Genomic DNA, 27,402 nt, shown 5'->3' with positions numbered 1-27,402 from the left:
ATACATGCCTTACTGTCACACTCCATGAGAACCCAAAATATAAGATTATTTTTATCCAATGTTTGTAAACATTGTAAATGCAAACAAACACTCTGTAACCTCATAACATGGTTAAAACAATAATGTTGATATCATGGATGGTCAGTCCTTGCATCCATAGCTCTTTCTATTAATCTGAGAGTGGCTACATTTCTCCAGACCCATTCCTCAGTTTTTCTTTAAGGCAGCCCCCTGCAACTCTCTGATTCGGGGGTTGGGTTAAATGCGGAAGACACATTTCAGTTGAAGGCAGTCAGTTGTACAACTGCCTAGGTATCCCCCTTTCCCTTTACTAAAACAGAGGTGGGGCAACCATTTTGTTATTGTTTCATCTGTCTATTTGCCTGTTAAACTGCTGCATATTATCAAGATATCAAAGTGTAACCAACAAAAAAGTAAACAATAGGCCTATTGCAAATGCAGCATATGGCATTAATTTTTCACATGTAAATAGCACTTTTCAGTAGTGTTCAAAGCATGCCATTCCATGAGCGCAGCATTTATTTTTCAACTCGATTCAATGAGCCCAATCAGTCCTCCATGACAACAAAATCATAAACAACAGAGTAGCGCTGGCTAATAAGTCCTTCGTTTTGAGGTCATGCTCAGGTTAAACAACTTTGCTAAACTATATTTCCAAGTCCTATTCTTGAAGATCAAGGGGTATAACGTTTATTGGAATGACTGGAATTCTGATAGACTTTGGATTTTAATGTAAAGATAACATTTTATTGTATTATTATATGTAGTAGAAAGCTTAAAGTAAAATGTATCATCCATATTTGGCCAGCTATGTAAACTTTAACATTGATTTATCCTGCAATAGATGTGGTTCAATTGGTAACACACATTTTTGCCTCTTGAGGAGAAGTAATCTAAAAGTAACTGAATGTAATCAGATTACGTTACTGGGTTTAGGTCAAACAAAATTTACATTGCTGATTACAATTTTGGACAGGTAACTGTAACGGATTACATTTAGAAAGTAACCTACCCAACCCTGTATGTTTCCCCTTTCATCTGTGTCTGGTGTTAGTTATTTATTGGCTAGCTAGGTCTTCAGCCAGCATGGAACAAAAGGGTGGGTGGGGGGGTCGTTAAAATCTCAGAAGCAGTTGTCAAGTTAACACATCTGTCAGTGCTGCTGTGACCCGCTGCACAAGACATGCCAAATGGGAGGTATAAAAATAAAATAAAGATCAAATCAAATTGTATTGGTCACATACACATGGCTAGCAGATGTTATTGCGAGTGTAGAGAAATGCTTGTCAACTGCTAATCATGTGTATGTGACCAATACAATTTGATTTGATTTGAAAGGGTTGATGTAAATTGATGAAAGTTTATGGAATTTCAATGTTTGAGTTGCTTTGTGTATCACAACATTTTATTGAGATTATTGTACTGTTCTGTATGCAGGTTGCAAGTGATACAACGATTCTAACAGTTGGGTATCCTAACTCTGGCCGGATTCCAAAAGGAATTAATGTCACTTCATAAGCCAGTTTAATGTGATTTGCAGTAAGAGTTGCATAATTTTGGTAAAATTACCAGTTTTTCCAGGAAGCTTGGATGGAAGTTTCCTGGAAACAGAAAAAGGAAATTGATACATGTATCGGCACACTGCTTTGAAATAAACTGCTCAGCCATTTCAATGCATGCATCGGAGCTCTGGTATAAAACGTAACATCACGAGGTACCACTATAGTGTCAAATGTTTGTACCACTTTATGAACAAATCTAAACCTTTTTTTCTGAGAGCATAATACACTGGCCTGGAACTCACAGTTTATAGGCAATATCAGGCCTGCAAGTCACATTATGCTGGCATGCAAGATAATGTGTAATTCGTATTGGAATCCAGACAGTTTGGGGAAAGCCAACTTTAGGCTTTTTTTTATCACCCGCAACCTGTATTCAGAATGAATGCCAGGGTTGGGAAGACTAAGCTATGAGACTACCTAAAAATCTAAACCTGAACAACCATTTCATTAATCGGTGGAATAAGTCCAAGTAGCATAATGGATTAGTAAAAAAATAAATAATAATAATCTAATCAAATGAAAGTTTATTTGTCACGTGCGCCGACCTTACAGTGAAATGATTACTTACAGGCTCTAACCAATAGTGCAAAAAAGGTATTAGGTGAAGAATAGGCAAGTAAATAAATAAAAACAACTGTCACGACCTGGCCATAGAGAGGGTTTTATTCTCTATTTTGGTTAGGCCAGGGTGTGACTAGGGTGGGCATTCTAGTTTATTTATTTATATGTTTTCTATTTCTTTCTGTTTGGCCGGGTGTGGTTCTCAATCAGACGCAGCTGTCTATCGTTGTCTCTGATTGAGAATCATACTTAGGCAGCTTTTTCCCACCTGTGTTTTGTGGGTAGTTGTTTTCTGTTTTGCATCTGCACCAGACAGAACGGTTTAGTTTTGTTCCATTTTGTTATTTTGTCTCAGTGTTCAGTTTAAATAAATTATCATGAACACGTACCACGCTGTGCTTTGGTCCACTCCTTCTTCATGCAACAACGAGGATTACAACAACAGTAAAAAGACAGTGAAAAATAACAGTAGTGAGGCTATAAAAGTAGCGATGCTACGTACAGACACCGGTTAGTCGGGCTGATTGAGATAGTATGTAGATAAGGTTAAAGTGACTATGCATATATGATGAACAGAGAGTAGCAGTGGTGTAAAAGAGAGGTTGGTGAGTGGTGGGTGGCGGGACTCAATTCAGATAGCCCGGTTAGCCAATGTGCGGGAGCACTGGTTGGTCGGGCCAAATGAGGTAGTATGTACATGAATGTATAGAATGTATAGCTTGGGGGTAAAAACTGTTCAGAAGCCTTTTTGTCCTATACTTGGCACTCTGGTACCGCTTGCCATGCGGTAGTAGAGAGAACAGTCTATGACTGGGGTGGCTGAGATCTTTGACACTTTTTATGGCCTTTCTCTGACACCGCCTGGTGTAGAGGTCCTGGATGGCAGGCAGCTTAGCCCCAGTGATGCACTGGGCCGTACTCTGTAGTGCCTTGTGGTCGGAGGCCGAGCAATTTCCGTAACAGGCAGTGATGCAACCAGTCAGGATGCTCTCGATGTTGCAGCCTTTTGAGAACCTTTTGAGGACCTTTTGAGGATCTCAGGACCCATGCCAAATCTTTTTATTTTCCTGAGGAGGAATAGGCTTTGTCGTGCCCTCTTCATGACTGTCTTGGTGTGTTTGGACCATTCTAGTTTGTTGGTGATGTGGACACTAAGGAATTTGAAACTCTCAACCTGCTCCAATGCAGCCTCGTCGATGAGAATGGGGGCGTGCTCGGTCCTCTTTTTCCTGTAGTCCACAATCATCTCCTTTTGTCTTGGTTACCTTGAGGGATAGGTTGTTATTCTGGCACCACCCGGCCAAGTCTCTGACCTCCTCCCTATAGGCTGTCTTGTCATTGTCGGTGATCATGCCTACCACTGTTGTGTTATCTGCAAACTTAATGATGGTGTTGGAGTCGTGCCTGGCCATGCATTCATGGGTGAACAGGGAGTACAGGAGGGGACTGAGCACGCAACCCTGGGGGGCTCCAGTGTTGAGGATCAGCGTGGCAGATGTCTTGCTACCTACCCTCACCACCTGGGGGTGGCCCGTCAGGAAGTCCAGGATCCAGGTGCAGAGGGAGATGTTTAGTCCCAGGATCCTTAGCTTAGTGAGGAGCTTTGCGGGCACTATGGTGTTGAACACTGAGCTGTAGTCAATGAATAGAATTCCCACATAGGTGTTCCTTTTGTCCAGGTGGGAAAGGGCAGTGTGAAGTGCAATATTGATTGCATCATCTGTGGATATGTTTGGGCAGTATGCAAATTGGAGTGGGTCTAGGGTTTCTGGGATAATGGTGTTGATGTGAGCCATTACCAGGCTTTCAAAGCACTTCACAGCTACAGACGTGAGTGCTACGGGTCTGTAGTCAGTTAGACAGGTTGCCTTCGTGTTCTTGGGCACAGGGACTATGGTGGTCTGCTTGAAACATGTTGGTATTACAGACTCAATCAGGGACATGTTGAAAATGTCAGTGAAGACACCTGCCAGATGGTCATCACATGCCCAGAGCACACGTCCTGGTAATCCATCTGGCCCCGCAGTCTTTTGAAAGTTGACCTGTTTAAAGGTCTTACTCACGTCGGCTACGAAGAGCGTGATCACACAGTCTTCCGGTACAGCTGATACTCTCATGCATGCCTCAGTGTTGCTTGTCTCGAAACGATCATAGAAGTGATTTAGCTCGTCTGGTAGGCTCGTGTCACTGGGCAGCTTACTGCTGTGTTTCCCTTCGTAGTCTGTAATAGTTTGCGAGCCCTGCCACATAAGACGAGCGTCGCAGCCGGTGTAGTATGATTCAATCTTATCCCTGTATTGATGCTTTGACTGTTTGCTTGTTCGTCGCAGGACATAGCAGGATTTCTTATAAGTGTCCGGGTTTTAGTTGCACAAAATTACTGAATCAATCAATCAATGTACATGCACAAGCAGATATTGAAACAACCTGAAATACAGCCTGCTGGGAAATATGATAATGATGGGCATGGTTTTGGTTTGTGTTTCTGGGCTTTGTATTAGGGTAAAACTAGGCCATCAAAATAAGGCTTTATGAAATACATGTTGTATTGTGTTAAATAATTGATACTTTTAATAATAAAATATATTCACTTAGGATCTCACTTGAAGTCCATAGGACCAAAAAATAGATGAACGTAACAATGCAACATGTCATGGAAAGGCAAGGAACTTTCTGGAAAGGCAAGGAACTCTGGAAAATATATGAATATGGCTTTACACTAAGCAGTGTGGTAATTTAACAATATTCCAGTGTCTTTATGGGTCCACAGACTCAACACTTTACGTGCTGAATTAACACTGTGTTAATTTAATGCTTTTTTTTACACTGAAGATTTTGCTGTGTAGCATTCTCCCATATATGTATTATGTGCTGCCTTGCCAACTCATATGGTCATTGTTTCTCGTGACAACGGCCATAGGCAGCACAAACAGATCTAGGACTAGGCAATTCCTACTGTGCCCAGACTGATTTGATGTTTGTTTCCTGTGCCCTAAGCTAGCTTGTTCCCAGATCTATGTGTGTTGTATAGCCAGCTATTGCACCATGACAACACAAAAAGATCTGGGACCAGGCTAACTGTACGCTATGGCTATAACCTAATATTCCCCCTTCTGACAGATAATAACATTGACTCTGATTGGTAATAAAATATATACATTCCTTTGTGGTTGAGTGTGTGTCTCTCAGCTTTGGCAGTGGCTTCACAGTGAAGACATATCTGGCAGTGTCTTCCTGTGAGGTGGAGTTTATTACCAACTTCATTCAACACCACTTCCCCATATTTCTCCCAGCACGTTCCCAAAGCACATTCACACAGTTTATGATGTATGGCACCTGATTGATGATTGATTGATTGACATGTGCCCTCCTGTCTCCTCACAGGACCAACACTCTTTCATTGTGGAGTATCATGTTCCTGTGGCACCTGGAGGTATGGTAGACATCTTTGACCAGCTGGAGTCCAACAAAGCCACTTTGCAGATCAAGCACTTCTCTGTCAGCCAGACTATCCTGGATGAGGTGAGCGAGAGAGACAGGGAGAGGAAGGGAGATGGAGAAAGTGAGATATGGGGTGTGAGAAATGAGAGACAGACAGAGATGGTGGGGGGAGTCTGGCAGAGACTTAAAAGGCCATTATGTCTTCACACTTCAAAAATCAAGGTGCAAAATATGTTTTGAATCCTATTCAGTGATTAACACAGGGTTTGAACCTACTACCTATGCTGCATCCCAAAATGGCACCCTATTCCCTTTATAGGTCAAAAGTAGTGCACTAGGGAATAGGGTGCCATTTGGGGCATAACCCTATAGTATGTAAAACAGTCTGAATAACAAACCCAGTCACTGATCCTTCCAGGCCTTCATGAACTTTGCCATGGGAAAGGTTGGCATGGAGACAATCCCAATCCACAGTGAAGAAGGTTCCGAAGCACACAGCATAAGCCTCGAATACATTGAGGCTTCAGATACATAGCTTTTGCGGCTATCTTGTTCACAATACAATGTGTCTGTCTGTCTGAGGACACCCACTGTGAAGGAAGAAGAGCAGCATTCAATCTGGGTTGGAAATGAATAAATGGATCTGCATGTACGTTTAATAATAATACCAATATTAAATGAATTATTCTTTTAATTCACTTTATTTTAATTGTATAATTTTGCTTTTGGTACTGTAATCCATTTATCAAATCACTGTATCACATATACCTTATAAAGGATAACTTATGAAGTCACTTTGTGGCCACTTTGGACTGTTAAATTGAACCGGGTTGCTCTATTGATGGTTCATCATGTAATGAGAATTAAAGAGATGTTAACATGCTTCTATCATGTTTCTTCACTAATATGGGTTGAAGTCCTAAAAATGTAATGGCCATCCTTGCTCACCTGTAGGCTATAACCAATTAACAAAAGTACAATTACATATTTACAATTACAATCACATCTAAGAGCAAATAAATGGTATTGCCATGTTATTATCATTCCAAATCGTACACCAAGTACTGTGGTGGAAGCACTGCTCTTCACCAACAGTTATAACCTTAGAGAAATCAGTATTCCCCATGTGTAACCATTGTCTGCATTCCAATGGTGAAACTCTTATATTTTGTTGATTAAATTATATTTATTTGGCCCAATGGTTAAGCAAAAAAAGATCTGAAAAAATACTTGAAAATGTACGACCTACTATATGTGCAGAGACTGTACTTATGGTGACGATAATATCATCAAAGCTTCTGAGATAGATGTAAGTCAATAGAAAAAACGTTTTGCCACCCAGAGATACAAATGTTCTCAATATCTCTTCGTTTCTCCTTACGACTTCCTCTGAGGGCATATCTAAATATTTTATTGGCACCTCCAAATGCTTTAAAGCGGCAATCAGCAGTCGACAAATCGTTCTCCCCGCCACCGTTTCTCTAGAAAGCTGAGGTATGGGGCAGGAGAAATTTAACCACTCTCAAATTCATAGACATAGCTATGGGTGCAAGGGCTGACCATCCATAATATCAAAATTATAGTTTTAATCATGTTTTGAGGCTATAGTGTTTGTTTACATTTAATGTTTACAAACATTGTAGTAAAACAAGCTTATATTTTTAGTTCTGATGGGGTTTAACAGTTGAACTAAACTCATAAGTTATATTCTTCAAGAATCAATGGGAATATGTTATTCATTTATAAGTGCAACAATTTATGTAGCTACTGTATATTGCCCCTTTAAGCACAGTTCCACATAAACATGAATGCACTGAACTTATTTTTGTACATTTAATAACGCTATTTTTCAAAACATTTGTTGCTGTGTGGTGTGCTCATTATATGATAGCAAGTGTTGGTTCCTTATTACAACAATGTGTCATAAAACATTACTTTGTCCATTAGGCTTATCTATTGCATTTCACCATGTGCATGCAAATGACCTTCCTCCATTCCAGTATGATTAAAGATCGTTGCTAGCTACCGTCATTTTCATTATAATTCTAAGTATATTCAATGCATAATGAATGAGTATAACGTTGAGATGGTAGATACAGTATCTACTTGTTAAGGCTTTTTTTGTTTATGGAAGAGGGGAAGAAATGTGCCATACACAGTCAGGAAGGCACAGGAAGCAATTGATGAGGTAGAGCAGTGGGCATTAATGTGGGGATTCAGGTTCTCTGTAGAGAAAACTCAGACAGTGTTCTTTACCAGGAAGGTGAGAGATGAGGTACACTTGAGGTTATATGGGAGAAACTTGGGAGGGTGAGGCTTTCAGGTTCCTTGGGGTATATTTTGACACTAGACTGACCTGAGAGAGAGAGAGTCATGGGAAAGTGTAAGAAGGTGCTACATGTGATGCGCTGTCTGACGGGAAAAGATGGGGTGGCTGGGCGTTCCTCATTGAGGACCATGTATGTTACATTGATCTGATCTGTAATAAACTATGGCCAGTATAGGGTATGGTTTGGCAGCCCGAACCTCATTGGACAGGCTAGATGTCACACTGGGGAAAGGACTCAGAATATGTAGTGGGGCGTTTCAGACCTCACTAGTGGCTGCACTACAGGTGGAGATGGGGTATATGCCATTGCAGAATAGGAGACAGCAGCTGCCAATTAATTATTGGGTCAACCTACAGGGACATGTGGGGTCTCATCCTGTGAAAGGGATTTTAAAGGCATGCTGGGAACATGAGTGAGGACAGAACACAAACTTTGGGTGGGTGGGTAATACCCAGGCGAAAGAGATGGGACTGTATGGAAGGGAGTTTAGTCCAACGGGAGCTATTCCTGTAAATCCACCATGGCTACTCCTGCCTCAAGAAGTTGATCTAGAAGTGTTGGAGAGACTACAGAAAGATGTCTGGATACTGTGTATCAGGATTTTGTGGCCATTTACACAGATGGTTTAAAAGATCCAAGGACAGGATGTACTGGGTCAGCATTTGCAGTGAAGGAATGTTGGGTGGCAGTCAGGAAATGTATTACAGATCATCTGGCTGTATATACGGCGGAGCTGATGGCCATACTGTTGGCCTTGCAATGGGTGGAGGAAGACAAACCAGACAGAGTGGTTATTTGCTCTTATTTATATGCAGTGTTGTGAGTCTGCAGTCTTTTAGCTCATGTAGCAGACAAGACCTGCAAGACCCGCGCTACAAACCCATGGCAGGATTAGACAGATGGGTATGCAGATAAGATTTACTTGGGTCCCAGCACATGTGGGGGTGGAGGGGAACGAGGCAGTTGATGTACTGGCTAAACAACACATAGTAGTGGGGATGTTGATGTTGTGGTTTCAATGAGCAAGTCAGAGGCAAAAAGCCTGATATAAACACCAATGTTGCAGAGATGGCAGGAGCAGTGAAATAGATAAACTAAGAGTAGGCATTTATTTCAAGTACAGAGGAAAGTCGGGGACGGGAGGGTGGCAGGAAGGGACAGAAGAGAGTAGGCTATTTTCGCAAGATTAAGGGTGGGACACAGCCGGTTGAAAAGCATCTAACAAGAAAGTGGGATTTTCATCAGGAAACAGAGACCACGGACCATGCATTGATACAGTGTGGGCAGTAGAGAGTTAGAGAGAGGCTGAGAGTATGAGGGAGAAGGGGGTACAGCAAATTTGTTTAAAGATTATATTGAGTAGCCTTCTTCTTTGGTGAGGTTTATCGGCGGTTGGCAACGGGGCTAACAGGTAGGATTTAGTTTCTCAATGTCTCTAGCCCATACTCCAAGTAGGTGGTGGTAATGCACCATAACTTTGGATGCCAAATGCCAATAAACCCAACCAAAGAAGAAGAAGGCTGCTTTCGATGTAGCTGAAAAGGGAGGGAGGAAGGGAAGGAGGGGATACGAGGCCCAGCTATGAGCGGCGACTAGCAGAGGTTCGAAAGGTGTCTGCTTCATCAGCAGAAAAAAAGATGGTGGAAGCGGATGATGAAGTGGATTCTGAGTATTGTCCAAAAGAATGGAAAACGGAGCAAAGTAGCGTACAGTGATAAGAATGACCCTTTGTATCAAGTAGGAGTATGTTTTGTTCATGAGGAACAGCTGAGCAGAGTACCAATCTTGAAGAAACCATTTGAGTTATCCAAACTGATGGCAAGAGTGCTGGGCAAAGTGAAGGCTGTGAAGATTGTTAAGTTTTTTTGTGCTTCTGCGGATCAGAAGGAATGTGCGTTGTGTCTTAACCGATTTTATAAGTTTGAAGTGTCATGTGTGTCTCTTTGGAACAGGGCACACCTCAAGGGGGTTATATCTGGCATCTTGTGGGAAGTAGATTTTGAAGAGTTGAAAAATATTCCTGGAGTGATTGAAGCACGTCGGATGAATCGTGTGGTGAAAAAGTGAAGTCTATCTGTTCTTTTGTTTTTTGATATAGAGTCTCTCCCTACTCAAGTGCAGTTGGGGTATATAAACTACAGAGTTAGAGCATTTATCCCAAGACCAATGTAGTGTGACCATTGTAACGTTTTGGTCATGTTTCAAGTGTTTGCAGAAGTCTCCCACAAGATGTCCATGTTGTGGAAAAGATCATATCATGTGTTATAAAGGTGATGAAAATGTGAAATGTTGCAATTGTGGTGGGAACCATGAAGCCCCAGCTTTCGAATGCCCCACAAGAGTGAAAGAGAATGAGGTGGCCAAAGTCAGGGCTGTCCAGAGCATTTCATATGCAGCAGCTGTTAAAAGGGTTGAGGGTTGGAATGGTGCACCTGAAGAGTCCATGGTGGTGGAAAGGCCATCACTGACAGACATTTCAAATCAAATCAAATTTTATTGGTCACATACACATGGTTAGCAGATGTTATTGACAGTGCAGCAATATCTAGCAAGTAATATCTAACAATTCCACAACAAATACCTAATAGACACAAATCTAAGTAAAGGAATGGAATAAAAATATATAAATATATGGATGAGCAATGACAGAGCGGCATAAGCGAAAATGCAATAGATGGTATAGAATACAGTATATACAGTACATATGAGATGAGTAATGCAAGATAACTGGCTTTATTAAAGTTACTAATGTTCCATTTACTAAAGTGGCCAATGATTTCAAGTCTATATGTAGGCAGCAGCCTATCTGTGTTAGAGATGACTGTTTAACAGTCTGATGGCCTTGAGATAGAAGCTGTTTTTCAGTCTCTCGGTCCCAGCTTTGATGCACCTGTACTGACCTTGCCTTCTGGATGGTAGTGTGGTGAACAGGCAATGGCTCGGGTATTTATTTATTATTATTTCACCTTTTTTTTAACCAGGTAGGCCAGTTGAGAACAAGTCCTCATTTACAACTGCGATTTGGCCAAGATAAAGCAAAGTAGTGCAACAAAAAACAACAACACAGAGTTACACATGGGATAAACAAACATACAGTCAATAACATAATATAAAAATCTGTATACAGTGTGTCCAAATTAAGTAAGGAGGTAAGGCAATAAATAGGCCAATAGTGGCGAAGTAATTACAATTTGTCAATTTACACTGGAGTGATTGATATATGTGCAGATGAGGATGTGCAAGTAGGGATACTGGTGTGCAAAAGAGCAGAAAATCAAAAACAAATATGGGGATGAGGTAGGTAGTTGGTTGGATGGGCTATTTACAGATGGGCTGTGTACAGCTGCAGCGATCAGTAAGCTGCTCTGACAGCTGACGCTTAAAGTTAGTGAGGGAGATATAAGTCTCCAACTTCAGTGATTTTTGCAATTCGTTCCATTCATTAGCAGCAGAGAACTGGAAAAAAGGCGGCCAAAGGAGGGGTTGGCTATGGGGATGACCAGTGAAATATACCTGCTGGAGCGCGTATTACGGGTGGGTGTTGCTATGGTGACCAGTGAGCCGAGATAAGTTGGAGCTTTACCTGGCAAAGATAACCTGGAGCCAGTGGGTTTGGCGACGAATATGTAGCGAGGACCAGCCAACAAGAGCATACAGGTTGCAGTGCTGGGTAGTATATGGGGCTTTGGTGACAAAAGGGATGGCACTGTGATAGACCACATCCAATTTGCTGAGTAGAGTGTTGGAGGCTATTTTGTAAATGACAGGCCTTGATGCGAAATAGGAAGCCGATTCTAGATGTAACTTTGGATTGGAGATGCTTAATGTGAGTATGGAAGGAGAGTTTACAGTTTAGACAGACACCTAGGTATTTGTAGTTGTCCACTGATAAGGGAATTATATGCTGAGAGGTAATGACTAAACAAATTCCACCCTGAAAATTAATTATGACATGATGTAACAGATATAATGAATAATTAGACAAATGTAACTATTAGTAATCATTTGATTCTGTAACATGTATAATGAATTAGAATGGTAAACTTCAGTGTGACTAAGGAGAGACCGAGAACCATTGAACTATGCATGACCTAACCTTGGCAAGAACTCTGAGAAACTTACGATAGAACAGGACTACCTGGCATGATGACTCCTTGCTGTCCCCAGTCCACCTGGCGGTGCTGCTGTTCCAGTTCCAACTGTTCTGCCTGCGGCTATGGAATCCTGACCTGTTCACCGGACGTGCTACCTGTCCCAGAACTATTATTTGACCATGCTGGTCATTTATGAACATTTGCACATCTTGGCCATGTTCTGTTATAATCTCCACCCTGCACAGCCAGAAGAGGACTGACCACCCCTCATAGCCTGGTTCCTCTCTATGTATCTTTCTAGGTTTTGGCCTTTCTTGGGAGTTTTTCCTAGCCAATGTGCTTCAACACCTGCATTGCTTGCTGTTTGGGGTTTTAGGCTGGGTTTCTGTACAGCACTTTGAGATATCAGCTGAGGTACGAAGGGCTATATAAATACATTTGATTTGATTTGACAGGGAGTCTTTTCAAATGGATGTCTTTGTATTATGGACTTCAGAACGTTCTCTGAATAAACTGTACGGACCTTTTGCATAAGCTGAGTCTTTGCCTAATTATTATTAAACCCAGGGTCTTACAAACCTCTGGAATTAGTCAAAGCTTTAATAATTGTTAGTTATTATCATTGGGATTGAAAATTCTCATGACACCACCTATTCTAAATCATAACCGTCCAGAGTAGTGATGGTAGTCGGACGGGCGGGTGCTTGCAGCGAACGGTTGAAGAGCATGCATTTAGTTTTACTAGCATTTAGGAGCAGTAGGAGGAGCATTGAAGGTCGTTGGAGGTTTGTTAACACAGTGTCCAAAGAAGGGCCAGATGTATACAGAATGGTGTCGTCTGTGTAGAGGTGGATCAAAGAATCATCCGCAGGAAGAGCGACATCATTGATATATACAGAGAAAAGAGTCGGCCCGAGAACTGAACCCTGTGGCACCTCCATAGACACTGCCAGAGGTCCGGACAACAGGCCCTCTGATTTGACACACTGAACTCTATCTGAAAAGTAGTGAACCAGGCGACGCAGTCATTAGAGAAACCAAAGCTGTTGAGTCTGCCGATAAGAATACGGTGATTGACAGAGTTGAAAGCCTTGGCCAGGTTGATGAAGACTGCTGCACAGTACTGTCTTTTATCAATGGTGGTTATGATATTGTTTAGGACCTCGAGTGTGACTGAGGTGCACCCGTGACCAGCTCGGAAACCAGATTGCCTAGCGGAGAAGGTACGGTGGGATTCGAAATGGTCAGTGATCTGTTTGCTCACTTGGCTTTCGAAGACTTTAGAAAGGCAGGGCAGAATGGATATAGGTCTGTAACAGTTAGAGTGTTTCCCCCTTTGAAGAGGGGGATGAACGAGGCCGCTTTCCAATCTTTAGGAATCTCAGAAAGAGAGGTTGAACAGACTAGTAATAGGGGTTGCAACAATTGCGGCAGATAATTTTATGAAGAGAGGGTCCAGATTGTCTAGCCTAGCTGATTTGTAGGGGTCCAGATTTTGCAGCTGTCTGGATTTGGGTGAAGGGGAAATTGGGAGGGGATTTGACCAGTTGCTGGTGTGTCCCAAAACATTTTGGAATTAGTGCTGCAGGATGCAAATTTCTGTTTGAAAAAGCTAACCTTTGTTTTCCTAACTGACTGTGTGTATTGGTTCCTGACTTCCCTGAAAAGTTGCATATCGCGGGGACTATTCGAAGCTCGTGTAGTATGCTACAGGGTGTTTTTGTGCTGGTCAAGGGCAGTCAAGTATGGCGTAAACCACGGGCTATATCTGTTCTTAGTTCTACATTTTTTAAAAGGAGCATGCTTATTTAAGATGGTGAGGAAAGCACTTTTAAAGAACAGCCAGGCATCCTCTACTGACAGGATGAGGTCAAAATCCTTCCAGGATACCCGGGCCAGGTCGATTAGAAAGGCCTGCTTGCAGGAGTGTTTTAGGGAGTGTTTGACAGTGATGAGGTGTGGTCGTTTGACAGCGGATCCATAACGGACTCAGGCAATGAGGCAGTGAACGCTGAAATCCTGGTTAGATGGATCTTAATAGTAGACGTGGATAGTATGACAGAACTCTGCAGGCTATCTTTACAGTAGATTGCAATTTCACCCCCTTTAGCAGTTATGTCTTGACAGAAAATGTTGTAATTGGGGATGGAAATTTCAGAATTTTTGGTGGCCTTCCTAAGCCAGGATTCAGACATGGCTAGGACATCAGAGTTGGCAGAGTGTGCTAAAGCAGTGAATAAAGCAAACTTAGGGAGGAGGCTTCTGAAGTTAACTAGTTGCGACGAGCAAACCCGTATCTGGGAGCCTAATCATAGCCTCAAATGCAACGGACATAAATACCCCTAGAAACTTTTCCTATTCATGAAAATCGCAAATGAAATGAAATATATTCAAACACAAGCTTAGCCTTTTGTTAACAACACTGTCATCTCAGATTTTCAAAATATGCGTTACAGCCAACGCTAGAGAAGCATTTGTGTAAGTTTATCATGGCATAATGCTATGCTAGGCTCTGCTGGCAGCAGGCAACATTTTCACAAAAAGAAGAAAAGCAACCAAATTAAATCATTTACCTTTGAAGAACTTCGGATGCTTTCACTCAGGAGACTCCCAGTTAGATAGCAAATGTTCCTTTTTTCCAAAAATATTATTTTTGTAGGCGAAAAAGCTCCCATTTCTTCACAATGCTTGGCTGAGAAATCGATCGAAAAATGCTACAACTATAACGCCAAACTTTTTTCAAAATGAGCTACATAATATCGACAGAAACACGGCAAACGTTGTTTAGGATCCATGATCCATGTTTTTTAAAAATATATTTGATAATATATTCGTTGAGGCAGTTGGTTTCTCATAAGAAGCGAATGGAAAAAGGGCTACCTCAGTATTTTACGCTAGGTTTTCTGCGGGAGACACCATGTGACCACATGCCATATATGGTCCCTTACAGCCATTCTTCAAGGGAAATGCCTAAAAAGACGTCACAATGCTGTAGACACCTTGGGGAATACGTGGAAAACGTAAGCTCATTCGTATGAGGCGGTTTCAAAAAATGCGGCACTTCCTGGTTGGATTTTTATCTGGGTTTGGCCTGTAACATCAGTTCTGTGGCACTCACAGACAATATCTTTGCAGTTTTGGAAATGTCAGAGTCAGAATTATATGCATAGTTGAGCATCTTTTCGTGACAAAATATCTTGTTTAAAACGGGAACGTTTTTCATCCAAAAATTAAAATAGCGCCCCCTAAATCCAACTGGTTAACATGCAAGAACGCAAGGCTTTTACGGTTGCAGAAGTCAACAAATGAGAACGCCTGGGGACACACAAGGCCTGGCTTAGCCTCTACATCACCAGAGGAACAGAGGAGGAGTAGGATGAGGGTATGGATAAAGGCTGTAAGAACTGGTCGTCTAGTGCTTTGAGAACAGAGAATAAAAGGAGCAGATTTCTGGGCGTGGTAGGATAGATTCAGGGCATAGTGTACAGACAAGGGTATGGTAGGGTGCGAGTATAGTGGCGGGAAACCTAGGCATTGAGTGAAGATGAGAGAGGTTGCACCTCTGGAGGACCCAGTCTCCGCATGTGTGTGGGGTGGGACAAAGGGGCTATCTGAGGCATGTTGAGCAGGACTAGGGGCTCCACAGTAAAATAAAACAATTAGAGCTGACCTAAACAACAGTATACAAGGTATATTGACACTAGAGAAAGGCATAAAGCAATCACAGGTGTTGATTGGGAGAGCTAAGACAACAACGGGTGAGACAACAACGGGTAAACATCTAGGACAACAATAGGTAATGAATGGGCAGAGTTCGAGGCTGGGGCCGACAGATAAACAAAATGAAGTACCATGTTAATGAACAGTCCAGCAGGCATCAGCTGTGTAACTGAGTGATCATAGGGTCCAATGAGCAGCAATAGATGAAACAGAGAGCTGTTCAGTAGTCAATTACTACACTAGGCGAGCGGGAGACACAGCGTTCAGAAAGCTAGTGGGCCGGGGATAGCAGATGGATCATCACCAACATCCATGACGTTGAGAGCACATCGGCCGAATTATGTCAGCAAACCAGCAGTGATGGATCGGCGGGGCTCCGTGTCGACAAAGGGTCCAGGCCAATTGGCAAGAGAGGTATTGTAGTTGGTGTACTTCGTTTGCTAGCTGGGAGATGGGCCTTGCTCGAGGCTAACTGGTGCATGTTTCTGGACAAGGGCGTTAGCCACAATAGCCACTCAGTAGCAACTAGCTAGCTGAAAAGATTTGGTGTAATGGTTCAGAGCTTGCGGCATGAATCCGGTGATGTAGTGGGGAAAAAACAATCTGATATGCTCAGGGCTGATATCGCGCTGCACAGACTGGCACGTGTCTTGTTTTGCACACTTCGTACAAAATAATAAAATGCAGTACTACAGGATATTTATTAACGTAGCTCCTTATTAGCTAGCTATAACTGGCATGTTCACGTATCGCCAACCAGGATCAAAATGACCATGACCTAACCAATCATAGCACAGTATCATATGGTGGTAAAATGCATCCAATTACAATTCAGTATGTTTACACATATGCATATTACATCCCCACTTCTTTTAAAACAAAATAAATGTTTCCATATTCTAAGGGTTTCTTTTGAATACATGCTCTGTAGTTTGAACTCAAGGTAAGTAACCATTTATATTGCATACTATACCAACTGAATCAACATAGACTCTGAAACAATGATCCAACATACTGCTACTTTTCAAACAAGGGATTCTCAGCAACTCAGCTTTCACTGTAGAAATAACATCTTAACATTTCAAACAAATACAATACCAAAGCATTTCAAGCACTTTCAATAACAAGTTTACAGTCTGGAACTCTTTTAGGGCAGCGATCCGCCTACACCCTTTGACATTTCACAAGTCTAGGACAGCTCTGGGCTTGACCTCTCTTCCTGACCTTGTGCGATATGATGCTGAGCATGCTTCTGTGTCAGACAACAGTTCTTGTGGTGTTGCAGGTGAGTATGGTGTATGTTGTGCTGTGTGTGTGTTTAGTCCATCACGTTCTCTTTCAGAGGAACAGTTCATCCCATCGGGGTGTTGTTCTTTTGTGTCCGTAGGTGAAGACGATTGCGGCGGTACACCGCTCCTTCTGCGGTGCGGACGTGATATGAATGTTCAGTGTCAGCTGGCTGGATGACGACTGCTGGCTTCCAGAGGCCATGCTCCTGGATTCTAACTGACTCTATGTTGATCAGTGGTGGCAGTGGTCTAGCTGACTTGTCGTAGTATTGCTTTTGTTGTCTCTGCACATTTTCCATGCATTTCCTTGTATCTGACGACCTCAGGTTGCAGCTGCTGGTTGGTGCTGGGAAGGATTGGGCGAAGTCTGCAGCTCATCAACAGCTGGGCTGGTGATTTGAAGTTGTCAACTGGAGTGTTGTGGTATTCAAGGAGACTGAGGTAGGGGTCTCTCTTGTTTGCTTTTGCTTTATCCATAAGTGATTTAGCAATCTGCACAGATTTTTCAGCAAGGCCATTACTTTGAGGGTAATGTGGGCTTGTGGTGACATGTGTAAACTCCCATGAATTTGTGAAGGATTCAAACTCATTTGATTTGTAACAGGACCCATTGTCAGATATTGAAGTCTCTACAATGCCATGCCTGGCAAAGGCTGCTTTCAGCTTGTGTATCACAGCTGCAGATGTGGTGCTGTGAAGCTTGTCAAGTTCGAAGTATCTGCTGTAGTAGTCCACTGTTACGATGTAGTCCTCGCTGTTCCAGGTGAACAGATCGGTTGCCACGACCTGCCAGGGTCGGTCTGGGATACAGTGAGGAAACATTGGCTCTTTGGTGTTTGAGGGGCGTCGTTCAAGACATGGTGCATTTACCAACAATGTTTGCACATTCCGGGCCAAAACAAAATGTCCCATGCTCTCTGTTTGCACTTTTCCATGCCCATGTGTCCAGCATGGATCATTGTCAAAATCTCTTCTCTGAGACTGGTAGGATTAATTATTTTCTCTCCTTTGAAAATTATTCCGTTGATCTGTGATAGTTCATCATGATGGTTCCAGAATTCTGAGACGCTCTGAGGACATTTTCTCCTCAGATAATCCATCCGGTATGACTTTCCTCAGCTGTGTGAGTTGTGTCCTGTTCTGTTTCTGCTTGGATCTCCTTCAGTTTTGTGTCACTAACTGGTAAGTTACTGTACACAGTGTGCACTTGCATGTCCATGCCTTCACTAAGGCTGCTGTCCTTATAGGTAAGAAACTTCCTGGAGAGTGTGTCTGCGACAGGGATGTCTTTGCCTGGACGGTGAGTGATTGTGAAGTCGTATTTTTGTAGTTGAAGGATCATTCTCTGTAGCCTTGGCTGGGCTGCGGCTAGTGGTTTCCTCATAATTGACTCAAGGGGCTTGTGGTCGGATTCTACAATGACTTGTCGTCCATATATGTACTGATGGAAACGTTTACATCCGAACAGAATGGAGTAGAGCTCTTTTTCGATTTGAGCGTTGTTTAGTTGATTTCATAGTCTGTGAGAGATTTGGAAGTGTAGCCGATGGGCTTTCCTTCTTGCAGTAGCACTGCACCTAGTCCATACTTTGACGCGTCCACTTGGAGTCTGAGCTCTTTGTCGGGGTCGTAGTAGGCAAGGATTGATCCTTGTTCTCTCGTGATCAAGTCTTTCACATTCTGGAAAGCATTGTCGTATTGCTTGTCCCAAAGAAACTCACTGGACTGCTTTAGCAGTTGACGCAGGGGTGCATTAGCATTGGAGAGGCTGGGTGCGAACTTGGCTAAGTAGTTGACCATGCCAAGCACTGTTTCCAGCTTTGCACGGTTCTTTGGTGGCTCCATTTCTTTTATGTCTAAGATCTTCTGTGGATCTGGCTTGATTCCAGTCGCTGTGAGAAGATGTCCGAAGTAGCTGACCTCTGTAGCGCCGACTGTGCTCTTCTCAGGGTTGAGCCGGACTCCTCTCTCGTGGGACCTTTGCAGCATCGAGAGGAGGTTTCGGTCGTGCTCCTCTTCGGTTTGACCATTGACAAGGATGTCGTCCACAACTGCCACAACTCCGTCGAGGCCTTTGTACACTTCGTCGATCTTTCGCTGAAACTCGCCTTGGGCTGAGATAATCCCAAAAGGCAGGCGACGGAACCTGTAGCGTCCAAACGTTGTGTCGAATGTTGTGAGCTTAGATTACTCTTCTGTGAGCTTTATAGCCCAGTAGCCTGATCTAGCGTTCATGACACTGAAGTAGTGTGCTCCCGCTAGCTTGTGTGTGATGCCATGTGTCGGTACAGGATAATGGGGGCGTTTGATAGCCGTGTTCAAGTCTCTTGGGTCGAGACATAATCGGAGCTTGCCTGTGCGTGGTTTCTCCACCACCACTAACGCGTTTACCCAGTCAGTCGGTTCTGTAACCTTGGTGACTGGGTCAGATTGCTCCATGCTTTCCAACTCTTTCTTCAGACGGGCATGGAGAGCAAGGGTAATTTTTCTCGTGGGTAGACCACAGGGATTGTGTCTGGGTCAAGGTGAATGTTACATTCTCCTGGGAATAATCCTAACCCTGTAAAAACATCAGCAAACTCCTCCAGTACATTGTCTGTCTCTACTGGTGCTGTCACTGATAAAACTAGCTTGATGAGGTCCATGTCTAAACATGCTTTAAGACCTAGCACTGTAGGTTCTCTAGTGTCAACAACATAAAAGTCCAACATCATGTCACTTTCTTTGTATTTGCATTTGAAAGTACATGTGCCTTTTACTGGGAGCTGTTCACCACCATAACTAGTCAGTCATGGTGGGCTGTAGCTCGCACTCACTTATTCAGAGGAACAATGTTTTCTTGTGCACCAGTGTCTAGTTTGAACTTTAGCTCTGTGCCTTGTGTTCGTATCTCAATGTCAGCAAAGGCTTGCTCTGTCTCTGATATTTTACTTTTCTGTGTCATTGAATCAATAAACAGTTCATCAGCGTTTGACTCTTTGATTGACATTTCATCTTCACTCACTGTGTGTACTGTTTTTCCATCGTAAGCTCTGCATACTTTTGCAAAGTGATTCCATTTACCACATTTAGTACACTGTTTGCCTTTAGCTGGGCGTTTTCCTTGTTCGCCATGCACTTTGTATCCACAATATCCACACTCTGTGCACCGGAGGTGTGCTTTGATGTCTGCCTGACTGCTGACTGGTTTTCATCTGAGCCTGTGCTAGCTCGTGAGATCTGGCTATGTCGATAGCTTTGTCCAGCGTTACCTCAGACCCAACATTCAAAAGTTTCTCTCTCACTCGCGGTGAGTGTATTCCAAATACAATACGGTCCTTGACCATCTCATCCTTGTTAGCATAATCACAGTCTGTCACAAGCAGACACAGCTCTGTCACAAACTGTTCAAAAGACTCGCTAGCTCCCTGTACTTTCTCATGGAATTTAGCGAAAATCGTATTGGTCTTCGGCGCAACATATGCTTCAAAACGACCGTAGTATGTTTTCAGTACCTTTGATTCAGCCTCGGTAAGTGTCCATGTGTTGTAAATATCTCTCCCTTTTTCACCGATCCAGAGGAGCAGGTAGCTGCATTTTTCCTCTTCTCCTCTGTCCTTCAGAGGACCCGTGAACATTGGCTCCACATGCTGTTTGTACTTACGCCATGCATCGGGTAAGTTTGTAGACTCCCAGTCCATTCGAGGTGAAGGAACACCAGAAAAACCCTTCTTGTAAGACCTTTTACTCTGACACCATGTCTTGTTTTGCACACTTTGTACAAAATAATAAAATATAACCATTTGGGTGGTCTTAACCAATCATAGCACAGTGTGATATGGCGGTAAAATGCACCCAATTACAATTCAGAATGTTTACACATATGAATATTACTGCAGGTATTATCCGGCCTGTCCGGGCTAAAGCGGCTGGAATCCGAGCTAAAGGTAAAGACCGCTAGCAGTGGCTAACAATGACTAAATAGCTAGTAGCTAATTAGCTGGCTAGCTTCTGATGGATGTTCCAGTTATAAGGTCTAAAAAATAGCAGATCCGTACCACATTGGGTGAGGCAGGTTGCAGGAAGGTATATTTAATTAAAAAAATGAAAATAAAGAGATTGAAATATAATGAAATGTATACAACCCCCCCCCCCCCCCCCCCTCCGGAGAATACAATATTTACATGGGACAAAAACAAACCCTTCTTACTGCTGCGTCATCTTGCAATTAAGAAGTTGGACTTCGTGGCCTTTATGTCTATGGGGATAAAGGGCACTGCCAAGGTGGAGAGAAGGACCAGGAAGATATAAATAATTGTGGATGCTGCAGAGAGGTTCCTGGGGCTGAAAGATTTCTTGGCGAAGGAGTTGTCACAAGCCATACCAGCCCTGCAGCCTGAGATGGTGGGATTTTTACAGCCTGAGAACTGGGATTTTTGTTTTGTCAATGTACTATTTTTATTTGGGTGGATTAAGTTAGTTTCCCTATTACGTATGGATTTTCTTTTAACCTGGTTTTGGTTTCAACCGGTCCAGTTGGTGGCAGCAATACACCCTTCTCGGTTGTGAAATCCAAAGAAGAAGAAAAAGAGGGCGGGAGGGAGGTTTACGCAGTTACATCACGGGCAGGCCCTTGTCCTTGACGCTTTGGCGGGAGAAGCGAAAAAAACTAAGAAGTGAAGCTTCCGCATCAACACTCAGCTTTAGCGTCATTTCACGATATCAAACGTGTACGAATATAATTTCGAAATAGTGGAAAACGTAGCTACATTTCGTTAAATGGATCCTGATCTTTGCACCGTCGAAGGCTGGACGAAAACGAAGGAGGCTGTCGCGCATTTTCGAAAACTTCTGCTGTGCTCAAAATGGTAAACACGCTACATTTAACTTGACTTATTTATTATGTAACTGGGCATGCTTGGCTGCTTGTTGCTAACAAGTTGAGGTCATTTATAATAATAGCGAGATCTAATTTACATGATTATGGTCATGTCTTTGATATACTTTGTCATTCCAGTTCAAAACTGATGAACGAACCTGTGTGCCTCGGGGTTTGTGAACATATGCTTTGCAGGTGAGTGGATGCTGTCCCTCTTGGAGTGGCTAACTTGGTAGAAGCAGATTGTTGTACTTTACTTTGCTTGTTATTTTACTATCCTGAGGTTATCAATGACTTGTGATTCTTTGTACTAACTACTAGGTCGTGTGCTGGTCCTCAGGCTGGAGAGGGATGTGTGGTGTGTCACAGTCCTGCCTGGGTGAAAGACATTCGGATCAACAGACAACTCAGCAATATCACAGAACTCTATGGCAACCTAGACTCACTGCTCAATCCCACTGGCTCCGATTACTCCGGTATGTTATTATTAGAAAATAAAAACAACTGTATTGTCCATTGGTTAGAATGGAAATGTTTCTACTGCTTTTCCCAACACCCCCAGATTATTATATTATAACGACTGTGCCTGTCACTGACCATGATAATAAGGATACGGACACACCGCTAGTGTTTGCTGGCCGAGAGTACTTATAACCTCTGAACAGAGTGCAGGCTGTAATTTGTGAAAGAGTGCTGACCAATTTCATGCACAAGCCTTAAGATAAAATAATTACAGACAGCACTCAACTCTTCCACAACCTAGATTCACTGTTTATTCCCCCGAACGTCTGTGACTGTTCACTCAACATGATAGTTATGACTATGCTTTCACTTTGTTTCCCCTGTAGGTAGGTACAACTTGTAGGATAATAATGATAGTATTCCTTGAAGAAGACGAGTAGGCGGCATGTAGCCTAGTGGTTAGAGCGTTGGACTTGTAACCAAAAGGTTGCAAGATCGAATCCACAGGTAAATATCTGTTGTTCTGCCCCTGAACCAGGCAGTTAACCCACAGTTCCTAGGCTGCCATTGAAAATAACAATTTGTTCTTAACTGACTTGGCTAGTTAAATAAATAAATAGGCGGCCAGTGTGGTGCAATACACTTTAGTAAACTATTAACAAAATATACAGTGTTTACAAAATAATACATACAGGAGCAGTCAGAATTGTACGCCAGGATGCACAACTGCAACTGGTTGTGCACCCTGATGTACAATTCTGACTGCTCCCATATGTATTCCTTTGTAAATATATTCCTTTTTATAACCTGCCATTTAGGGGCCTACCTTTCCACTGCCCTCATCTCACCTGTGATATTATTCCTTAACAAAGGTAGGCCTGTATCCCTTAGTATTAAGCACAAATGGAAGTATTACCATGTATTCCCTCTTTTTCTTTTTTTTCCCTCCCATCATAATCCCTGTTAATGACAGTAATGATGCAATGCCATTATGTATGGTGGTGTTTAGCTTCTATACTTGAGCTCTAACAAACGGTTCATGTTGCCGCAGTGGTAGAGGAACACTGACTGGCAGCTACATTCCCCTCTGGGTCACCAAATTAGATACTAGCTAGCTTGCTAGGCAGAACAGGCTGGATGTGTGACAAGCAAGGTCGCGTGAATGAATGCAGCGCAGACAACCAAACACAACCACGGGTGAATCTAGTGGAATACAAATTGTGCCGTGACAAGGAAAGAAAAAATTATAGTGCTACCTTACCGCTTGCTTTCACATATGCCATTATAGACTCTGTCCTTAGCTTAGGTGAGACGTTTTGATGTGTGGTTTCAGTTTGTCCTACCAGTATTTTTTTATTTCCTGTACTATTTTCAGATGCCCTTCCCATTACACCACCAGCACAGTCAGATAAATCTGTCTTAAAGCACAAGAAGAACTTCAAGATCTGGTTTAGTCCCCGCAGCCGCAAGGTGCGCTGCCGGGTAGAGAAGCCTGCGGCGGTGCCTCTACCGGAGGTTGGGAGTGGGACTGTGAAAGCTGCTCCAAGACATCCTGAGACACTACCTGAGTCTAAATGCAAAGACCTGTCTGTCTTCAACTTCAACTCCTCCTCCCAAGACTCTGGCTCCTCCTCTCCTCAAAGGGCGACTAACTATGAAAAGAAGAAAGCGACTAAGAAGACGAGAAATGGTGGTGGTGTCAGGAAGCCTGCAGCTGGGGGTGGGCAGAAACCAACCAAGCATGAAGAAACCAAGCAGAATGTCAAGACACAGAGGCTGGAGGCAATCAACCAGCAGTGGGGCTTTGGCGGAGCGAGAGAAGGAGATGTCGGAGAGGAAGAAGAGCAGGTCACTGCAGAGGAAGGAGAGCACAGGTCTAGTAAAAGAGTTTCCTTCCAAAGCCCAGCCACCTTGCCTGCCACTGAGGAGCCTCAGAAGGAGGATCTCCCTCAGGGGAACACCATAATCCTCAGCCCCAGCAGAAGCATCCTGAAGGTGGTTCAGCCAGGAGAGAACGTCCCACTCTCTGAGGACCAGGACAGTCCAAGCTCACACACCACCCCTTCTCAGCTGGATAAGATATCTGCAAAGCAGCACTCCAAACCAAATGAAGAAATTACTAAAAAGCCTGACCTGCCCTCCCCTCCTAAGCGCACTCCCAAAAGATTCTGTGTGGAAGATAAAAACATCTCACAGTGTACCCCAAAGAAACCCAAGGCATCTCCTGGCCAGGGTAGACGTCCGGCAGTGGACAGGGTTGCACTCCCAGCCATGCATACCTCGCCCTCCCCCGCTGCCAGCCCCAGACAGGGTGGAACCTCCACCAGCACCAGGATATCCAGAGGAGAGCAGCAGTGGGGCAGTAGTCCGTGTTCCCCCGCCCCCCTGGGGAAGAGATCCCCGGGCAGACTGTCACAGAACAGCCCAGCGGTAGTGAAGAGAAACCACAAGGGAGAGACACCCTTACACCTGGCAGCAATAAAGGTGAGATAAACATGACTTGGGTCACAGGCTCAGGGTCAGTTGTTAGAGACATGTCAAATTGTAGCAGCTGATCCCAGACCTGCTGCTATTATCAATCATTCACAGCGTTGGGACATTGATTACCTCGGGAGGATCCAGGCAGGGATTACAGCAGTGTTTACAGGGCTTATGTTAAGCTCCCTGCTATTCTCCCAGGGCTGGGAAGGGAATGCTTGTCTGATCAGTAAAGAGTAGTGCTCTGGGCTGTGAGAGAACCACACCGCACAACCAGGTAGATTTAGAAATTCTAATTTAAGCTAGATTCACAACAAGGCACCCAGAAAACCTTAAACTACAATAATAACATAACCTTAAACTACAATAGTAACACAACCTGGGGAGACTATGTTACTATTGTAGTTTAAGGTTATCTCTTTGATTGTATTACTGTCTGCTTCCCAAATTGCACCCTATACCTATGTAAAAGTACTGCACTATATAGGGCTTAGGTTACCATTTGGGACACACGCTGGTTGTGTGAAGTGCATCTTCTCATGTCTCTAGTAACTGACTCTGTACCTGTGAACCTGATTGATGATCGCTGCAGGCCCCATGATGCCTGTGTAGGATCAGATGCTGTGTTTGGAGTACATGTTGACATGTCTCTAACACCTGACCCTAGACATGTGGCCAGATGCATCTTTGTGAATCTCACAGAGTAAATGATTGATAATAGCAGCTGGTCTAAGATGATTTTGGATCAGCCAATGTGTTTGATTGGCATGTTCATATCTTTTACAACTGACCCTAAACCTGTGGCCTGTCTCCTCTCTCTGTCACCCCTGCAGGGTGATGTGGAGACAGTGAAGGAGCTCCTAGACCAAGGGGCTGACCCCAACCTGAAAGACAATGCTGGATGGACACCGCTGGTGAGTGAAGCCTTGTCTCCTCAGTCTCTCCTTGTCTAGTCAGCAAATACATCCAATCATATACATCAAGGGACAGATAGGAATACAGGGCAGGGGTGTCAATCTCATTTTGTCCCGGGGGCTGCATTCGGTCCGGAAGGCCTCATTGAAAACTGGTTGTATTTCCTTGCCGGCAAAATTTGATTTTGAAATTCCCGATGCTCCCTGACTATCTAACTTTCATTTCAGTGATTTTTAGCGGGCTTGACACAAACTTTATGAATGTAGGTCCATTGTCATTTCTACACAGTTTGAATTTGGTTTTAGTCATTTTAAAGTATATTGTGTTCGTTCCTCCCCAACACCTTTTGTACAAATTTTTACTCAAACTACCCTCTGCCGATTAGACCCCTTCAAACGGGCTTCATGTTTGACATCCCTGATTTACATGTTGGTATAGCGTGCCAGTCTTTAACTTTGCCCTGTCCGATAGAAGCGCTGTTATACGTATGCATACAGTATTACAAATCTATGACTTTTGGCATTTTTAAAGGGATACTTAGAAATTTTTGCACATTGCCCAATTATCTACTTTTCCAGAGTCCAATCAACTTGTGGAAACCATTTTTGTTTTTCTGTGTTCAATTTGAAGGAAGTTAGAGGTAGTTTCGTGAGCCAATGCTAACTAGCGTTAGCGTAATGATGAAGTCTATGGGTATCTTATTGCGCTAGTTAGCAACTTCCTTCAAACTGCACGCAGAGGCACAGAATTGGTATCCACGAGTTCCACTGACTCAAAATTCCAAAGTATCCCTTTAACAGCCTCATTGAATATTCAATGTCATCAGTGCTAGTATGTATTACATAGTAATAGAAGACCGTATGCAAGAGGAAGGATGTAGTCACTGTATAATGTATGTAATAACGGTGCTCCTGTGTTACAGCACGAGGCATGTAACCTGGGCCACCTGGGTGTAGTGGAGGTGTTGGTGGAGAGGGGAGGCGTGCTGTTGAACACACCAGGCTACAAGAACGATTCTCCTCTACACGACGCTGTCAGGAACGGACATACTGGCATCGCCATGCTACTGCTGCAGCACGGGGCTTCACAGAGCGTCTTGTGAGTATGATTGAATTTATATATTATTTTTTTAGCCACTCTTGTGGCCCATCCCACATGGCATAATACACATTAATATGGTAGAGCATATTGTGAGTATGGAAGAATGCACACTGATATCTGCAGCAAAACCCTTAGTCACATACAGTGGGGCAAAAAAGTATTTAGTCAGACACGAATTGTGCAAGTTCTCCCACTTAAAAAGATGAGAGGCCTGTAATTTTCATCATAGGTACACTTCAACTATGACGGACAAAATGAGAGAAAAAAAATTCTGGAAATCACATTGTAGGATTTTTTTATGAATTTATTTGCAGATTATGGTGGAAAATAAGTATTTGGTCAATAACAAAAGTTTATCTCAATACTTTGTTGTATACCCTTTGTTGGCAATGACAGAGGTCAAACGTTTTCTGTAAGTCTTCACAAGGTTTTCACACACTGTTGCTGGTATTTTGGCCCATTCCTCCATGCAGATCTCCTCTAGAGCAGTGATGTTTTGGGGCTGTTGCTGGGCAACACGGACTTTCAACTCCCTCCAAAGATTTTGTATGGGGTTGAGATCTGGAGACT

General features: G+C 43.2%; 1 protein-coding gene across 5 annotated transcripts in view; it reads left to right on the top strand.

The window, feature by feature from the left end:
* Nucleotides 1-4,282: 4,282 nt before the first annotated feature.
* LOC139380819 (BRCA1-associated RING domain protein 1-like) overlaps nucleotides 4,283-27,402 on the top strand; it is a 90,636-nt gene continuing 67,516 nt past the window's right edge. For 2 of the 5 annotated variants that reach the window (XM_071123901.1, XM_071123897.1), the window contains exons 1-6: nucleotides 21,610-21,865; nucleotides 22,015-22,071; nucleotides 22,198-22,352; nucleotides 23,714-24,822; nucleotides 25,650-25,730; nucleotides 26,654-26,829. In XM_071123901.1, the coding sequence (XP_070980002.1) occupies nucleotides 21,777-21,865; nucleotides 22,015-22,071; nucleotides 22,198-22,352; nucleotides 23,714-24,822; nucleotides 25,650-25,730; nucleotides 26,654-26,829 (1,667 nt within the window). In that variant the 5' untranslated portion in view covers nucleotides 21,610-21,776. Of the gene's footprint in view, nucleotides 4,418-5,528; nucleotides 5,667-21,609; nucleotides 21,866-22,014; nucleotides 22,072-22,197; nucleotides 22,353-23,713; nucleotides 24,823-25,649; nucleotides 25,731-26,653; nucleotides 26,830-27,402 lie in introns of those variants that run through there. The other 3 variants (XM_071123900.1, XM_071123899.1, XM_071123898.1) reach the window with 3 other exon arrangements.

The sequence above is a fragment of the Oncorhynchus clarkii genome, chromosome 22, assembly GCF_045791955.1.
Source record: "Oncorhynchus clarkii lewisi isolate Uvic-CL-2024 chromosome 22, UVic_Ocla_1.0, whole genome shotgun sequence".
NCBI lineage: Eukaryota > Metazoa > Chordata > Actinopteri > Salmoniformes > Salmonidae > Oncorhynchus > Oncorhynchus clarkii.
Note: the sequence above shows the minus strand (reverse complement) of the source record. Positions and strands in the feature narration are given on the sequence as shown.